The sequence below is a fragment of the Saccostrea cucullata genome, unplaced genomic scaffold, assembly GCF_032062105.1.
Source record: "Saccostrea cucullata isolate Sc308-1 unplaced genomic scaffold, CSIRO_AGI_Scuc_v1 ctg1399, whole genome shotgun sequence".
NCBI lineage: Eukaryota > Metazoa > Mollusca > Bivalvia > Ostreida > Ostreidae > Saccostrea > Saccostrea cuccullata.
The window spans coordinates 22,217-40,868 of record NW_026940060.1 but is presented as its reverse complement, the minus strand read 5'-3'; the positions used below and the strand labels follow the sequence as shown (position 1 = coordinate 40,868).

The window sequence follows — 18,652 nt, the reverse complement described above, 5'->3', positions numbered from 1 at the left end:
GCTTATTTTTGGAAAGGATGTTATAATCCACCCATTCTGTTGCCGAGATATGACCATTTCTGACAAATTAACTGTTCTTGTCATAAAAATTAACTCACGTGGAAAGAAATATAAAACTCGGAAAAATCTTTTAACTTTTGTGACAGAACGCTACGGAGGGGGTCACGTGACCGCCAATATCACGTGATTCGCGCATGCGCAGAACGGTGGTTGATGTGCATTAAAATCGGGGAGGATTAATTTAAAATATAATCAACATTAAAACCAAATATTGTTTCTTGTATGGAAGTTATTCAATTAGTTTGCGAACTTTTTGATCACCCCTCGTAAATAGAATAATGATCCTTGATTCAGTCTCTTTATGTTCTTACTGTAGTCTACTTGCATGCCACATTATTTTATAATCAGACTAAAACTGTATTTGAAGTAGCATTTTGAGAGTATTTAACAGAAATTTCTATTTTTAGTAACCAAGGCAATAATGTTCATCAAGGTCAAAAACTGATATACAGAATTGTGTATCTTAGTGTAGTCTACTTATGTACCAAGTTATATTGAAATCAGACCAAAACTGTAGGAGGAGTAGCATTTTAAAAGAATTTCACAGAAATGTCTATTTTTAGTTACCACGGCAACACCTTTCATTGAAATCAAAAACTGATATATGGAAATATGTACCTTAGTGTAGTCTACTTGTGTGCCAAGTTATACTGAAATCCGACCAAAACTGTAGGAGGAGTAGCATTTTGAAAGAATTTCACAAAAATTTCTATTTTTAGTAACCACAGCAACACCGTTCATCGAAATCAAAAACCGATACAAAGAATTATGTACTTTAGTGTAGTCTTCTTGTGTGCCAAAGTATACTGAAATCAGACCAAAACTGTAGGAGACGTAGATATTGAAAGAATTTTACAGAAATTTCTATTTTTAGTAACAACGGCAACACCGTTCATCAAAATCAAAAACTGATTCACAGAATTATGTACCTTAGTGTAGTCTACTTGTATGCCAAGTTATATTGAAATCAGATCAAAGCTGTAGGAGGGTAGCATTTTGAAAAAAAAAATCACAGAAATTTCTTTTTTTTAGTAACAGCAACACCGTTCATCGAAATCAAAAACCGATATATAGAATTATGTACCTTAGTGTAGTCTACTCATGTGCCAAGTTATATTGAAATCAGACCAAAACTGTAGGAGGAGTAGCATTTTGAAAAATTGTTTACAGACAGACAGACGGACAGACGCCGGACGCATTACTATCGCATAAGCTCTTCCGGTCTCTGACCAGTAGAGCTAAAAATCTTTTAAAATCTTCTCAAGAACCACTGGGTCAGGAAAGATGAAACTCATGTGGAAGCATCCTCAGATAGTGTAGATTCAAATTTGTTCAAATCATGACCATCGGGGATAGGATGGGGCCACAATGGCCGATCAAAGTTTTACATAGGATATATATAGGAAAAATCTTCTTAAGAACCATTGTGACAGGAAAGATGAAACTCATGTAAATCATCCTCAGGTAGTGTGGATTCAAGTTTGTTCAAATTATGACCCCCGGGGGTAGGGTGGAGCCACAATGGCCGATCAAAGTTTTACGTATGAATATATAGGAAAAATCTTTGAAAATCTTCTTGTCAAGAACCACTGGGCCAGGAAAAGATGAAACTCATGTGGAAGCATCCTCAGATAGTGTAGATTCAAGTTTGTTCAAATCATGACCCTCGGGGGTAGGGTGGGGCCACAACGGCCGATCAAAGTTTTACATAGGAATATATAGGAAAAATCTTCTTTTAAAGAACCAATTGTGACAGGAACGATGAAACTCATGTGAAATCATCCTCAGGTAGTGTGGATTCAAGTTTGTTCAAATCATAACCCCCGGGGTAGGGTGGGGCCAAAATGGCTGATCAAAGTTTTACATAAGACTAGATAGGGAAGTCTTCTTCTCAAGTACTTCAAAGCCATGATTAGTGATATTTATATGGAAGCATATAATTTTCAGGCAGTGTAGAATTAAGTTTGTTCAAATCATGACCCCAAAGGGTAGGGTGGGGCTACAATGGTGGAAAAATCCCAAGAACAGAAAAGCTATGTTTAGTCATATTGACATGTAAGCATCTTCATGTATTGAAAATTTAAATTTGTTCAAATCATGGCCCTTTGGGATAGGAAGGGAAACAAGGGGGAATCAAATTTAAATTATTACGAAGTAATATATAGGAAGAAAATGTTTTAAAAAAATCTTTTTATCAAGAACAGCAAAGTCATATTCTGTATTAATATGAACGCAATCTCAAGTAGTATTAAAATTCAATCCCCCCCCCCCCCTTCAGTAATCTTTTCAGTTCTGATCTGATTTGTGCTTTTTCCTAGCCGATTTGCCCAGGTGAGCGATGTGGCCCCCGGTGCGTCTCTTGTTTATGAATATGAAGCAGCTTCTTCTTCTTCTTCTTTTTTTTTTTTTTTTTGAAAAAAAAACTTCTGCATAAAATGAGGAGGTCTCTTGCTGTGGCCTTTAATTAAATAGCTATTCCCTATAACCACTTTTAAAAAACTTCTCTGCTTCGAATAATCGCTAATTTTCATTAAATTGTTTTGGACACCAAAAATATACTACTATTTCAAATAAAATTTGGTTGCTTTGTGTCTTGGTTGCCATGGTTACATCTGGAAAAGTTTGAAAAAATTAGATTTTCAGCTACTTTAAATCTTTATTGTGCTTTAATTAAAACTAGGACAAGCAAAGAAACCATTCTCGCAAAAACATGCCACCTTGTTGCCACTTATACTATAAAAAAAATCTGTGAAATATATCTCTAAGTATGTAGTAAACATGGATATATTTGGAATACATTTATTTTAAATGCTGAAAGACACAGAGTATTCAGTAATGGTAGGTGTTGGGTGATCAAACTCAATCAATCAACAACTTGAGAAAAACATCAATCAACAATTTGAGAAAAACAGTTAAAATATTTGACTTACAGTGACTAGGTATTAGCATTTTTAAGCTGTAAATAATTTTTATGATTGCCATGGTAACACTCTGTAAGCAAGCAAGGTCAAATGTTCAAAAGTTATGTCCAAAGTTAAAGTTTCAAAAATGTATCCTTTTAGATCAAGGTCAAAAGGTAAAAAATATATATATATATCTATGGAGAGGTCTTATCATAATGAATACACTTGCATGTGAGGTATGAAAGCCATAGAAAAAGCCCTAGCCCTTACCATTCAAAAGTTTTAAAAAGTAGGTCAAACTCCAAGTTCAAAGGGTCAAAGTTGTTGGTATTCAAAGAAAGGTCTTGTCACAGGGATTAAATACAGTAGGTGACGTATGAAAGCCCTAACCCTTCAAAAGTTATGGTCAAGGTTTGTTTTAAAAAGTAGGTCAAACTCCAAGGTCAATGTCAAAGGGTAAAAAAAATTTGGTATCCAATGAAAGGTCCTTTCACAATGATTACATATGTTCAGTATGAAAGCCATGACCTTTACCATTCAAAAGTTATGGCCAGTTTTTAAAAAGTACATAAATCTCCAAGGTCAAGGTGAAAAGGTCAAAAGTTGGTATCAAATGAAAGGTCTTGTCACAAAGAATACATATGTGAAGTATGAAAGTCCTAGTATCTACCGTTCAAAAGTTATGGCCAAAGTAAAAGTTTGGAATTTTTCCGTAGACGAGAAGAATTTTGGATTAGAAAACAATGGACAGCCTTTCTCTATGGATGTAATGACAATGTCGATAGTGTTGGAAATCTTTCCAGTCCACAGTGTAATAATGTAAATGTTATGGGACTTTTTAAAATTTCCAAAGAGAAAATAAGCGTTAATTTTCATATTTCGCATCAGTCTTGCAATAAATTTTGTTTAATACAAATTTTTGTTTTGTTTTAGAACTATAAAAATAAACAAACATCTTATATCTCGTACACATATTCGCACAAAACTGTATGTTTATTTGAAACTTTTAACAACATTAATGTAAATGTTATGGGACTTTTTAACCATACACAGAGACGTAAGCGTAGTCATGGGCATCGGTCTTGCAATAAACCTCTAATACACGATGTATCTTTTTGATTCATTACTACCTTATGTTAATCAAGAAAATGCAGCTAAAATAATACGTCTTTTCCTTAAACTTTTAAATACCAATATAAGGAATTTTTGCGGTTAATATGACTCCCCTATTCTGATCTGTGATTATGTATTATAATTAAATCATATTTAAAGACTGCACCTTGTTTTACTAAGAAAATACAGCTAAACCAATGTCTTTTCCTTAAACTTTTTTCAATTTACCAAAAAAATTTACATGGCCTGGATATCGAGTATCTTAAACATATGCGTTATCGTGTTCATGTTCTTCTTCACCCTATAACACTTCTATAGTCCTGCTGGACAAGTTATTACAGGTGACGTAAATATAGTTAATGATAAGGATCTTAGATCACTTACTAGTATTTTAAAAGGTCCTAAATGTAGGGAGTCCCGATCCTTCAACTGGAATTTCATAAATATTATGGATTCTGTTGAAGATTACGCCAGGCGATGGACCAGGTATGAAAAAGGAGACGTTGACACTTTGTCAGAATGGATTACTTTAGTAAATTATGTATCAGATCCATGTTAAAATTGCGTATTAAAAGAGACTGAGGGGCAATATGTAAAACGTCTATCCTCCTGTATTCAATAATCCAGAAGTGAAAAAAGAATTAGATAGATTACATGATCAGTACGTACTGGTCCCTGCTGACAAAGCAAATACAACATTGTCATTGTTTGTAAAGCTCATTATATAAATTGTATTTTAGAAGAACTTGGTTTTAATTCTACAAATGGTAATCCTACTTATACTCATAGTTCCCTTTCTAAGGAAGAAATTCTTCAAAATCATATGTCAGATTTGAATATTTTTAATATCCCTAAGAACCAAAATGAATTTGAACTACCATATATATTGGATTCCGAAAGTTCATAAGAATTCTTACAAAGATGCATTGCGGGTTCCAGTAAATGTTCGACCAAGCCTTCGTTCTTTACTCCTCACTATGATATTAACGGTCGTGAAGGAGAAACTTCAAGAGTATTTAGCAACAATATATTCAAGAAGTGGTGTAAATCAGATGTGGATACTTAAAAATTCCAAGGAACTTTTGGACTATTTGAAATCACAAGATTTTACCAAAATTAACAGCTTAAAAACTTAAGACGTTTCAGTCAACTTTATATACAACCATTCCCCACGATAAATTAAAGTCTAGGCTTTTCGATATCTTTGACAGCTGCTTTTTCAATAAAATGGAACTCGAAAATTTACTCAACTTGTCATTGGTCATTTGCAAAATTATTTTATTAAAAAGCATTCTGAGTGTACACACAAGTACTCTGAAGTCGACATCAAAAAGTTGCTTGAGTTTCTGATTGACAATATCTATGTTGTTTTTGGAGACCAGGTCTTCCAAAAATTTATTGGAATCCCATGAGTAGCAATTGCACCCCGTTATTAGCAGACCTAATTTTGTATTCATATGAAGTAGAATTTGTGCAAAATCTTATACGTGAAAAGAAAACACTTGCTGCGGCCTTGAACTCGACATTTAGGTATATCGACGACGCACTGTCAATTAACAATGGTAATTTCTATTCTTATGTCGATACGATATATCCTCGTGAGCTTGAGATAAAAGATACCACAGAGTCTAGCTGACACATCTGTTTAATACTTGGATATTTTACTTGAAAAAGACGTTAATGGTAATCTAACAACCAAGCTTTATGATAAACTTGATGGCATTAACTTTTCTATCGTCAACTTCCCTTACTTATGCATGCAGCAATATACCTTCATCACCTGCATACGGCGATATATCTCAGTTGATTCGATACGCAAGAGCATGCTCTACGTATGAACAATTTCTTAAACGAGGTAAATTATTGACAAACAAGTTGATGAAACAAGAATATCAGCAGTCTCGTTTAAAGTCATCATTTCGTAAGTTCTTTGGTCGATACAATGACCTTGTCAGCAAATATACTCACAATTTATCATTGAGTCAAATGCTGACTGACGCTTTTCATACTAATTGTTAGTCCATTATTTATACACTGAATTGACGACGGATTTTTCCGTTATTTCCCGATCATGACAATGAGCACACGGCGGGTGTGACCGATCAGCAGGGGATGCTCACTCCTCCATGGCACCCGATCCTACCTCTGATGTTTTAGAAGTCCGTGTTTGTTCTACTCCTATTTTGTATTGTTTTATGGACTTTGATATTGAATACAGGTTCATTATCTCCATATCCTTCATTCTGAAACTTGAGGTAGCACAGAATTTTCCGGAAGAATTTAAGCGGGGGGGGGGGGGGGTTCTAGGGGGCTTATCAAACATAGGCTGGCTGCATATGGCTCCCCTCTTTTTTTCTTGTTGTAACTCTCGAAATAATTTCTGTATTGATGAGATTACATGTTATCCTCCAGCCATGCTCATTTTGGCCCAGTTTAGGTGGTTGGTGGTGGGTAGGCACTTTTTATAACATATTTTAATATTGGATGGGGGTATACTACCTAGCAAAAAAGGTCATCAGACATTATAAAGTATCTATAGTTTCCATGTTTTACTATATATCGACAAAAAATTTTGGAAGTCTCCTACCACCCCTTCGATCCCCTTTAGTAGAGTCACGACCATGCAGAGTACTTAATGTTCCAGAAGGATCGAGTTATGCATGTGTCATGCAGAACTTTTCAAGGCCATTTGATACTCAGGTGACTGTAAAGGCCCATGAGCCTTCTGCAAGGCTGCAAAATTGTGTCTGTACCTTAAAACTGCAATATATATCTAAATACTATAAAGTTACGGGTTGCAGACCCCACTGGATCCGCACGTTCTGTAGTAAATATTTCATTAAAAAGGGCGTGGGAATATATTTTGGTCACTTGAGACACTCGTATAAACATGCAGGTCTGGTTTCTAATTGTCTTCTTTTTCCTTGATATGCACAGTAAATACATTGTGTTTCAAGACTCTGACGGTACTGCCTTAGATTTAGTCAAATTTTGGTATAAAAGTAGTGCACACACTAAATACGACTTCATGAATGAACATGTTTGCGGTTCGGCGTATGAATATATTGACCTCCACAATTTACGCACTACTTTCTTTGGCGCTTTCGGCCATCTTGGAAATATTTTCAGAAGAGGACAGTGAAAATCCGTGCCAATCAAAGGTTAAGAACAATCATCTAGAATGGCTGATCGGGAAGATAACGTCTATAGAGCCAAGTTAGCTGAACAGGCTGAAAGATATGATGGTAATGTTTATTTTATTTTGTGTATTTTTCGTACCCCTCCCTTATCCCACGTTAAATATCGGAATGCGAGTATTACGGTTTTTTGCATAGCGTAATGTATGTAGTATAAACATTTGTCAGTGTCCTAGGATTATGCCATGAGTTTAAGGGTTACAGAATCATATATGTCATTCTGATTTTCAGTAAACATTCCAAAATAAGTAATTATTGTCGAAGTTAAGCAGGTGTTATGCGGAACTGTGTCCATGGATATTGAATGTTCGTCGTCGCCATCTTGAATGAGTCAGTTCCATAAAAGGATGGTCTCTGTCACTCACATACAGCCATAATTACCAATATATTGTCCTACAGTTGTTTTACTTCCTAAAAAATCCATTCCCAATGTTCTTACTACGAGAATTTTCTCGTATTCAATAAATCGGTCACAGATAATCGTCATTGATTATCATGAGGTAATCCAATGATCAACAGGAAGTCTGTTCCTACTAAAGTTAATTCTATATTTTACAGTAAAGAGTAAGAGTGGTATTATATGAACCTGGAAAAAAAACGAATCAGACAAAATCCATGTTCTCACTCAGCTACTAACAACATAGGCCTAATATGGAAAAATTACAAGTGTCAGTGTAGGCAGTCAGCATATAATTATGCATAGTCATATTAGTGTCTGGCCTCAGATGAAAGATGATATATATTCACTGTAATGGAACAGAATGTGGCACATGTAATCTGTGGAAAGATATTTTGTTTGATAAATGTTTTTAACCAATTTGAAAGACATAGATCAAAACAATGACTTTGATAGATTCTATACATTTTCTTCTACTGACTGTATACATGTAGGTCTTCGGTTTATCATATTATGTGCACTTGAGCTCTAAATAATATGAGCAAATGTGCATGCAGTGAGTTGGAGGAACCTTCAGCAACATTACTTAGTGATAATTAAAATAAATACATGTGTATGGCATTTATTTAATTATTGTAGAAATGGTTGAAGCAATGAAGAAAGTGGCTGTGTCAGGTATTGAACTATCTGTAGAGGAAAGGAACCTGCTGTCTGTAGCATTTAAGAATGTCATCGGGGCTAGACGTGCATCCTGGAGAATCATGACAAGCATTGAACAAAAGAGTGAATCCAAGGACGATTCAAGTAAACAGAACCAAGTCAAAGCCTACAGGCAACAGGTTGATAACCCATTCTCTATGTACTCTTGTATGCAAGAAATTTATGGTTAAAATTGTAAAAGATTTCCAAACATTTTCATGATTTTAAGATAAAGTTGATAAAAGTATATTTTGAGAAGTCTCAAGATACTCAGTTGACTTATTTTAACATCAGGCATGCAGGAGATTTGTAAAAACTCTTTGAAATCAACCAATTGATCAGTTCTTCCTTCATAATAGATTGAAACTGAATTGAAAGATATCTGCAAAGATGTTTTGGAGATCCTTGATAATCATCTAATTTCATCTGCAACCACTGGTGAATCAAGAGTTTTCTACTATAAAATGTAAGTCTATACATTCAAGGTATAGCAGTAAAAATGTACTGCAAAGTTAATTAGATGCTTTGAAATATAAATTCACTCTATATTCTGCGAAAGGAAAAGACTGTGCTTGACATATCTAATGCTTGTGTTTGCAGGAAGGGAGATTACCACCGATATCTTGCAGAATTCGCCACTGGAACAGACAGGAAGGATGCTGCAGAATCTAGTTTAGTCGCTTACAAGGCTGCTAGTGATATAGCAATGGCTGATCTTCAACCCACACACCCAATTCGACTAGGATTAGCTTTGAACTTTTCTGTGTTCTATTATGAGATCCTAAATTCCCCAGACCGGGCTTGTAGGTTGGCCAAGGCTGCTTTCGATGATGCCATTGCTGAACTGGATAGCTTAAGTGAAGAAAGCTATAAAGATTCAACATTGATAATGCAGTTATTAAGAGATAATTTAACCCTATGGACCTCTGATATGCAAGGTGAAGGTAAGAGTGGCTTTTTTTTCTAATTTTGAATTGTCGAACTCTTGGTTGGTTTAAAGTATAATGCATAAATTATTTTTTTCTAGTGTAATAATATTATTGAATAGTGATGAAATGTCTAATTATGATGCAAGTGAATTGTACTTTGTGTCTTCCATTTGATGTTTGATTCATTTTTGGGTCAAGTTTGTTCTAATCTTACCTTTAAGATAATGATTCATTATGCCCCCCTTCGAAGAAGGAAGGGCATATTGCTTTGCTGCTGTCTGTAGGTCCATTTAGTTTCCGTACATTTTCTTCATAACCGTTGCACATACTGAAATCAAATTTGGTATACAGATATATCACATGAATATCTAGGCCAAGTTCTGTTTTGGGTACGATCGCACCATTTTTGACAGAGTTATGCCCCTTGGACTTGGAAAAATTTCAATTATTTGCAGTTTCCGCTCATTTTCTTTGCAACCGTTGCACATACTGAAATCAAATTTGGTATACATATATATCACATGAATATCTAGGCCAAGTTCTGTTCTGGGTACGATTGCACCATTTTTGACAGAGTTATGCCCCTTGGAGTTTGAAAAAAAAATTCAATATTATTTGCAGTTTCCTTTCATTTTCTTTGCAAATGTTGCACATACTGAGATGAAATTTAATATACAGATTAATCAGATGATTATCTACGTCAAGTTCTGTTTTGGGTACAATCGTACCATTTTTGACAGAATTATGCCCCTTGGACTTACAAAAAAATTCCAATTTGAGGGAGGGGGGCATAAGTGTTTACAAACATCTCTTGTTTATTTAAGTTCAGTGAAGTGCATGACTAATGTTAATAAAATGTACAACATAGAAAGATGTAAATGTACAACATACAACAAATAACAGGGTGTCATTAAAAATTTCTCTTTGGCTGATTGCATTGAAATATATCTCTATTCCCATGGATATCTAAAACTGATTTGGAAGTCGCAGCTTCTATTTCGTTGTCCAGTTGATGTTGAGATAAAAAGATTTGTCTGTATGTTTATTGTGTAAGGAGTTTTAATACTTCAACATTGACCAAATTCTTCAAAGATTATTGAAATATATATAATTGATTGGAGCCTTTAAAGACTAAAATCAAGACAAACTGTGTATTGCATTGGAAAGATGCAGTATTATTTTCCCCTTTATACAATGTCTCCTTCAAATTTTGCAAGACGTCATTTTGTTCATTGCATGATGATTCTGAAGATATCATCATAATGCAAGGACCAGCCTAGGGGGCGACTGAGGCGAAATAGTCGCTTTTGGGCTCCAAACTTCGCCGTAATTTATCATGAAAGCGAAGTTTAAGTCGCCTTAACATTTGCAAAATTAACCTTTATTGAAAATCATAAAATATCTATTAACAAACATGGTAGAATCGTCAGTAGTTTATAAATCTTGTTTTATTACTGCTGAAATAAACGAAACAGCAGGACACTTGCACCTGTTTCCTTCAAATTTTGCAAGATTGTTACAAGTCACAACCAAACGCAAAACAGCTTTAAATAATTAATTCATTGCTGTTATTGATGATTCTGAAGATATCATCATAAAACAAATTTTGTAACAAAATTATGACAACACAATGAGGCTGAAAATTTTAAATGAAATGATAGGATTTAAAAGTTAATTCAATGTGCATATTATGCAAGAAATGAAAAAAAACTTTGTCATTTTTTTTTTTTTTGGCTAGATATACATGTACCTTGTAATTGGAAGAAAATTCAGATTCTTTTTCCCTTTTTAAAATTATTTTTACTAACAATATAGACTATGTGTTTATTTTTAAAAAGTTTTATAATGATCAGATAGTGAACAGGTTGGTCCCTGATAATGTATTAGATGAAATGTTAACTGAAAGGTCTTTTTTGCCACAGTAAATGGCCAAGAAGATCAAAATTATGAAATATCATTAACAATGATTATGTATTTATGCTTAAACAGATAGTGAACAAAGAGGAGGGGAGCAATTGCAGGATGTAGAGCAAGAGGAATCATAATCGGACCTGTAGTAGTAGAAGTGATAAGATACTGGACATAGTCAACATGGCCATTGGACACTTGATGTGCTGAGCTGTGTGGACGTATATCATTCATTCACTGATCATGTTCCATTCATGTATTGGACAGACATCAATTAAGGAGAAAATAACAGTTGCATGTTGTTAGGGAATTTACACTATTGTGATACATATGATCAGTTAGATATCTGCTCTTTTTCTATAACCCTGTACTTTGATCTTACAAGATCCTAACCATCCTTATCACTTTAGGAAAATGTTTTCTAGGCCTTTAACACCTACAGTAAAGAACCCAATGTCTGTTCATTTTATGTAATATGAGAGGAGCATGATTATAACTTTGTACCTTACCTGTTTATGAAATTCTCTATTATTTCTTTGTTTGCATGGTAGGAAATGCAAGGATTGGTTTATCTTTGGTTAATAGTTTTGGGAATTACCAGACATATTTATTCACATAGGGTTATTTAAAAAAAAAAATGGAGTGTAATCAAAGACCAGTTTTCATCTTTGTGTCATTTTTACCTAACTTGAAATACACAGCATGTATAAGTGAAAAAGTTGAAAGCAGTTGTGATGGAATTAAATATTGTAACAGATTTTTATATCTATGTGATTGGTTGTAATAGAAAAGCATTCAAAGTGTTTGACTTTAATAATATTTTAACATTTGAGTAAAATGGGGATTGGGGATGCCAGGATTTGAAATCTGTCGCTTGGACTTATATTTATTATTATTATTAAATGTTGCTAACTTTTGATGATTCTTATTAATATTGTTATAGTTTAGAACACTTAGTGCACATTTTTTTTATGTATGGAGAGCTGATTGTAGTACTATTTTATTATTTAAGAATGGAATTTGTCAGTATTAGTTGTGTTTCATTGTGTAAAAGGCATATTTGATCTTGAAGAAAAATGTGCTTGATTTCTATATTTCTATTGTGAATTTTAAATATTTCCTGATTGGTGGGTTCCTAGCTCTGGCAATGCAGGAAGATGGACTGACATCTAAGATTGCCAAGAAAGCCAAAGGTCTTCAAGAAAGGAGAATATTGTCAGTGTCTCAGACATCACCAATTCTGGAACAATAAATCCAACTATCGTATATGAATCTGTGCTCTAGTATATTGTTGATTTCGGCCTTTGCTGTTTTAAAATGTCTTGTCTGGTGTTGTGACATTAAAATCTCACAAGTTTGAAGAAGTCTTAATCACAATAAAAAGTGGATAGATTTATACCTAGTTTATTCTAGATATTTTCCCCAATATATCTTTTGTAAAGTGTCTTGCTTTTAACAGTAAAGAGTGCTAATAAACAGCAGATGTTAGGGTTTTATTATAATAATATGAAGAATACTTCAGGAGGACACAGTCTTGTAACTGTTAATACCCTTAGAAAGTACTTTCTACAATTATTCAGTTTTCCAACAGCAGGGGCTTTTTAGGGGTGCAATGCAGGTACTTGTTTCGTACACACAGAACCCCTACTTTATAGTGGTACCCCTACTTATAGGGGGTGCCCTGTATACGAAACAAGTGCCTGTGGTGCAAAATTACAAAATGCTATTTGGAAATGGAGTGAAATGCTATCTTTTTGTTGCATATAAACCTACACATTTTTGTTTTTCTGGATACTTACACAACAGTATTTGGCCTCTTGTGGTAATGCGGTCCAAAAAATTAGGAATTTAGTGGCTTGACACATGAGGCAAAAAGCAAATCTTCAAAAATCATTCTTACTATGAGACTCTTGCATGCTATCAATTTAGTTAAAATTAGACTTCAATTTTTATGTTACAACAGTCATTCATAAAATTGACTTCTCCATACTTTAATGAAACAGTACAGTGGAGCCTCATTAATCCGAACGCTTTGGTTCCTGGTCAACTTGTGTGGGTATGTGAAGCATCCGGATATCTGATTTACCAGTTATTGTTAAACAAGACAATAACTTTAAAAAAAGTTTGTTCTAATGAAAAGTTGTACGGATACTGAAGCATCCGGATATCTGAAGGTCCACTGCATATTGAAGTATATATAAGAGAAGCAAAAATACAAGTCTGATTTTATTATACCCCCCACAAACGAAGTTTGGGGGGGTATATAGGAATCACCTTGTCTGTCTGTCTAGCTGTCTGTGCAAACGTGTCCAGTCCATATCCACACAAAGATTGCCCATGACCTAAGGGTGTGTCATGACCTTGACCCAAGGTCATTTGGGGAAGTTCAAGGTCACTGGAAGAAAAAGTTCATAATCTATATCTACTCCACACAAAAGATTGCCCATGACCCAAGGGTGTGTCATGACCTTGACTCAAGGTCATTTGGGGAAGTTCAAGGTCACTGGAAGAAAAATTTAATTATTCGTGTCTGGTCTACATCTTTTTTATGGATAAACTTGGTAGGTTCTTATTTCATGAAAAGATTGCCCATGACCCAAGGGTGTGTCATGACCTTGACCCAAGGTCATTTGGGGAAATTCAAGGTCACTGGAAGAAAAAGTTCATAATTCGTGTCCAGTCCATATCTTTCTTATGGATAAATTTGGTAGGTTCCCATTTCACACAAAGATTGCCCTTGACCTTAGGGTGTGTCATGACCTTGATCCAAGGTAATAATTTCGAGAAGTTCAAGGTCACTGGAAGTGAAATTCATAATTTGTGTCTGGTCCATATCTTTCTTATGGATAAACTTGGTAGGTTCTCATTTCACACAAAGATTGCCCATGACCCAAGGGTGTGTCATGACCTTGACCCAAGGTCATTTGGGGAACTTCAAGGTCAATGGAAGAAAAATTTCATAATTCATGTGTGATACATATATCTTTATTATGGAAAAACTTACCTCTGAAAAACCCAGCGGGGGGTATTTTGTCCCGTTTGGACAGTTCTAGTTTATATTGTTAAGCAGTCGGACTGTCGATAGTGAAACCCTCTACAGAAATATGGAAAAAATTTTTGCTCCAGGGTAAAGAATTCTGGTGTTGGAGTTAATCCGAGTTATGTATAATCTTGGTCAAATAGTTAACATTATTCATAAATCCTTTCTGATCCTGAGCATCTACCTTGAAAAGTGCAAATTAGAAATTTTTGTGAATACATAATTTGACCATTGAAATTGGGGCCTGGGTGCTTGGGTTAGGTATTTCCTGAGCATTGAGGAAATGTTACTCCCTTTAATATACATTGATTATAAAATATAATTAAAATGTGCAATTGAAAGTGCAATTGAAAGGTCAATAACAATGAAAAAAAATGTGTAATTCAAAAATGGAGTTCTATAAAGTTGGACCTGAAATTACATGTAACAATTGACAAAGGAAAATATTTCAATCACAATGTGCAAGGCCCATAGGTTTGTTTTATCTATATTTGTACACTAGTGTCCTTTCAGAATACTCTTTGGATTTGTGTTGTTCAGGTGGTGCCAATATTGGGAGTTGAAAGTAAATACATTAACTAGTAAATTACTACAATTGTTTTGATTTTCATTTTCGTTGCTTTAGAGTGCAGCATATCTGAATCTATCAGTTTCTTTTTCTGTTTGATATTTTGTCATTATTTAGCTCAAATTAGCTGTCATTCTATGGATGCTTCCAAGGGCTGTAATATACGAAGATGCTCACAAGTCATGGAAAGCCATTGAGGTGGAGCTTCGTGTACAATACTATGAAAACTAAAGGCAGTAACAAGTCGGAAAAAATCCTTCAACTCAAATTTGAAATGGCTATAATATAAATATCTTGGGTATTACTGGCATTGTGAATTGATACATTCTGGGTCTTGAGAGAACATGATCCAAAGAGTAGGTCACCATGACCTACTTATGAAATTCTATGGCTATATTTAAATATTGCCAGCACTGATTGGATTAGGGTCCTCAAACATGTCAGTTAATGAATCTCTTGTCAACAGAAATTGTCAAATAAAAAGATCACTGTGACCTACTTTTGAAATTTTAAAGCTGTATTCAAATATCTGGTACTTACTGGCTTAGAAGCATCCATCTTTGTCAGTTGCTGCATCTTGGGTCTTCAGAGAATGTTGACCAAAAGTTAGGTCACTGTGACTTTTGAAATTTAATGACTATAATCAAATATTTCCGATACCGATTGGATAAGAATTGTCAAACTTAATGTTATATCCTCTGAAAATGTCAAATTAAAAGTAGATCAATGTGACCAACTTCTGAAATTTATGGCCATATTCTAATATCTGGTGTACTCATTGCTTAATTAGAATCATCAATCTTTGTCAATTGATGCATCTTGGAAGAACTCAACCATGAAGTAGGTCACCATGACCTACTTTCAAAATATAATGGCTTATTTTAAAAATCTCTGGTACTAATTGGATTAGAATCATCAACTTTATCAGGTTGGGCACAGCCTAACAAATGGTACTTTATCCCCCGTTTGGTAGATAATCTACCATATCGGTAACGAATATTACTTACCAAATGGGGGACCCCCCCCCCTATTGCAATTTTTATTAAAATAAAACAAAAGCGATTAAAATCAGGCAATGGGGGATTTTAGTGAACATATTCCTCTACAATTAACAAAACTTCTAATGTTCACTTGTAATAAATGTCTATATATAAAAACAATACCTGTATAGAATGGTAACAGCCGATTCTTTTCAAATTATATCAAAAAATATTTTTGTGTCTTGTTGGATAAAAATCCAACTTTATACAGTGATTTAACTCTTGATGAGTTAACTTTCAAACTAAATTTGTACTCTTCGTATGTTTATGTAATAAAATCTTTTTGTGATCATTATCAAATTTTAAAAACTGGTTTCACTTCCTGCCACAAAAGTACATTTTTTCCAGAGTTGTACTTAATATTTGTTGTTATTTTTCTTTCTGGACCGAAGTTGCACCACGTTCCATGCTTTCTTTTGGGGTTTAATTGTACGCATATTACTTGAATTTAATAAATTCGAAAAATAATATTCAATAAAAGATGTACAAAACACACTTTTGCCATTATTCTTGTTTTTGTTCCAAGTACATCGTTTTACTAATTTATCACAATTTAAAACAATAATTATGTCACACCCAACTGCATTTACTATTTCTATGAAGAACAAAGCCATTGTGTTCAAAATAAAAAGAAATAAAGGCAAAACTTATTTTTCTTCTGATTTCCTAAAAATTTAAACAAATGTGCCTCCAAACAAATCATTTTCATCATATGATATGATAAGAAATTGGTGCTCATCGTTTTGATTGGTTTGCACTAATTGATTGGTTGCCCGGATAATCGAAATAGAAAGTAAAGGACATGATTGACAAAAGCAGCATTTGTGTGAGAGAATTTTCTTTTAAAGTAAAAAACCCATTGAACACATTGTAATTTTAAAAGTTTACATAAGCTACGTTTTTTGCCAAATTTCAATGGTTTGCGCAAAAAATTGCAGTACATTTTTGTGTTTTTCAGCAGAATACCGATAAATATCTATATTTTATTCCACATGGTTTAAAATTAAAATTCCACTCTCTATGGAATTAAACACAACCAATTTTGTGGGTCTTACACAATTCGACCGATTTATTTCTGTGAATTTTCCAAACGAGGGTACACCATTTCCTTGACACTTGTTTAAACATTGTCAACTGACATGAAATTTACGCAACATCGAACTTAAATATGCATCATTAACCAAGAAATGAAGACATTATTTTTTCAGTTGTCGCAAATGTCCTTGTAAAACTTCAAAAATGTAGAATTTGAACACTTAAAAGTTTGAAACTTATGTATTATCCAATTTCTCAGTGGAAAATGAATCATTTGGCATAATTTGGGTGGATTATCTTCACTTATTTCAGGTCCAAACTGACGTATTATCATCAATCTTTGTCAGTGGATGCATCATGGGTCCTTGGATATTGTCAACCCAAAAGTAGTTCACTGTCACCTACTTTTGAAATTTTTATGCCCCCCTTCAAAGAAGAGAGGGCATATTGCTTTGCTGCTGTCTGTCGGTCGGTTGGTTGGTCTGTCGGTCCATTTAGTTTCCATTCATTTTCTTTGCAACCGTTGCACATACTGAAATGAAATTTGGTATACAGGTATATCAGATCCACCATAATTGACAGAGTTATGCCCCTTGGACTTAGAAAAATTCCAACTATTTGCAGTTTCTGTTCATTTTCTTTGGAGAGGTTGCACAAATTGAAATGGAATTTAGTATACAGATTAGTCAGATGAATATCTAGGTCCAGTTATGTTTTGGGTATGATCGCACCATAATTGACAGAGTTTATGCCCCTTGGACTTTGAAAAATTCTCAATTTATTTGCAGTTTCCATTCATTTTCTTCGGAGAGGTTGCACATATTGAAATGAAATTTTTTATACATATTAGTCAGATGAATATCTAGGTCCAGTTACATTTTGGGTTGACAGAGTTATGCCCTTTTGGACTTAGAAAAATTCCAATTTTTGGGAGAGGGGGCATAAGTGTTTCACAAACATCTCTTGTTTGGCTAGAGTTAAATATCTCGGGTACTTATTGGCATAGAATCATCAAACTTTGTCACTTGATGCATCTTGGGTCTTCAGAAAACGTCAACCAAAAAGTAGGTCACTGTGAACAATTAAAAAAAAAATATGACTATTGTAGGAAAGATTATTTATTAAATCTGGCATTGTCAATGAATCGTGAGGACTGGAATAAGTGAATTGCGCAGATACAGATGATTCAGCTGATGTCATCATGACCTACTTTTGAAATAAAATATTTCAGATACTAATTGGCTAAGAATTGTTAAACTTTGTCAGTTGATACATTTAGGGTCCCTGGATCCCCCTCCCCAAAACAAAAAAATCTTGCTCATAATTTTTTAATGGTTGTTGCTAAAGCTTTCAAATTCATGACTTCAACATCTGAAAAACTTGCAAAATTTTACCAAACTTATTCCCTGGAAGTAACTTTTGTTTGCTTTAGCATTAATTTTTTTACATGGCATTTTCCATTGTCCACACCTTCTTTTTACCTTCCTTGACCATGAACTTGACCTACTTTTGAAAAACTTTTACCTTGACCATAACATTTGAATGTGTTGTGCTAGGCCTTTTCTAGCAACAAGACCTTCCTTCTACCAATAGTTTTGATCCCCTAATCATGACCTTTGAGCTTGACCTATCGTACATTTGTAATAAATAAAACTTTAAGCTTGTTTATAACTTTTGAAAACTTTGTGCTAGGGTTTTAACATTTCACTTTATAATCTTTGTGATAAAACCTTTCTTTTGAAACCAATATTTTTTAACTCCTT

General features: G+C 34.1%; 1 protein-coding gene across 1 annotated transcript; it reads left to right on the top strand.

Moving 5' to 3' along the window:
• Positions 1-7,158: 7,158 nt before the first annotated feature.
• On the top strand, positions 7,159-12,602 carry LOC134254690 (14-3-3 protein epsilon-like). The gene is made up of 5 exons (XM_062737230.1): positions 7,159-7,321; positions 8,310-8,509; positions 8,729-8,835; positions 8,970-9,313; positions 11,288-12,602. The coding sequence occupies exons 1-5, from the start codon at positions 7,258-7,260 to the stop codon at positions 11,341-11,343; spliced, it is 771 nt and encodes a 256-aa protein (XP_062593214.1). The 5' UTR covers positions 7,159-7,257; the 3' UTR covers positions 11,344-12,602.
• Positions 12,603-18,652: the final 6,050 nt, after the last annotated feature.

Coding starts and splice junctions, on each gene's coding strand:
- LOC134254690 (XM_062737230.1), top strand. CDS start 7,258: ATGGCTGATCGGGAAGATAACGTCTATAGAGCCAAGTTAGCTGAACAG. Junction 7,322..8,309: donor ACAGGCTGAAAGATATGATG/GTAATGTTTATT, acceptor TAATTATTGTAG/AAATGGTTGAAGCAATGAAG. Junction 8,510..8,728: donor TCAAAGCCTACAGGCAACAG/GTTGATAACCCA, acceptor CCTTCATAATAG/ATTGAAACTGAATTGAAAGA.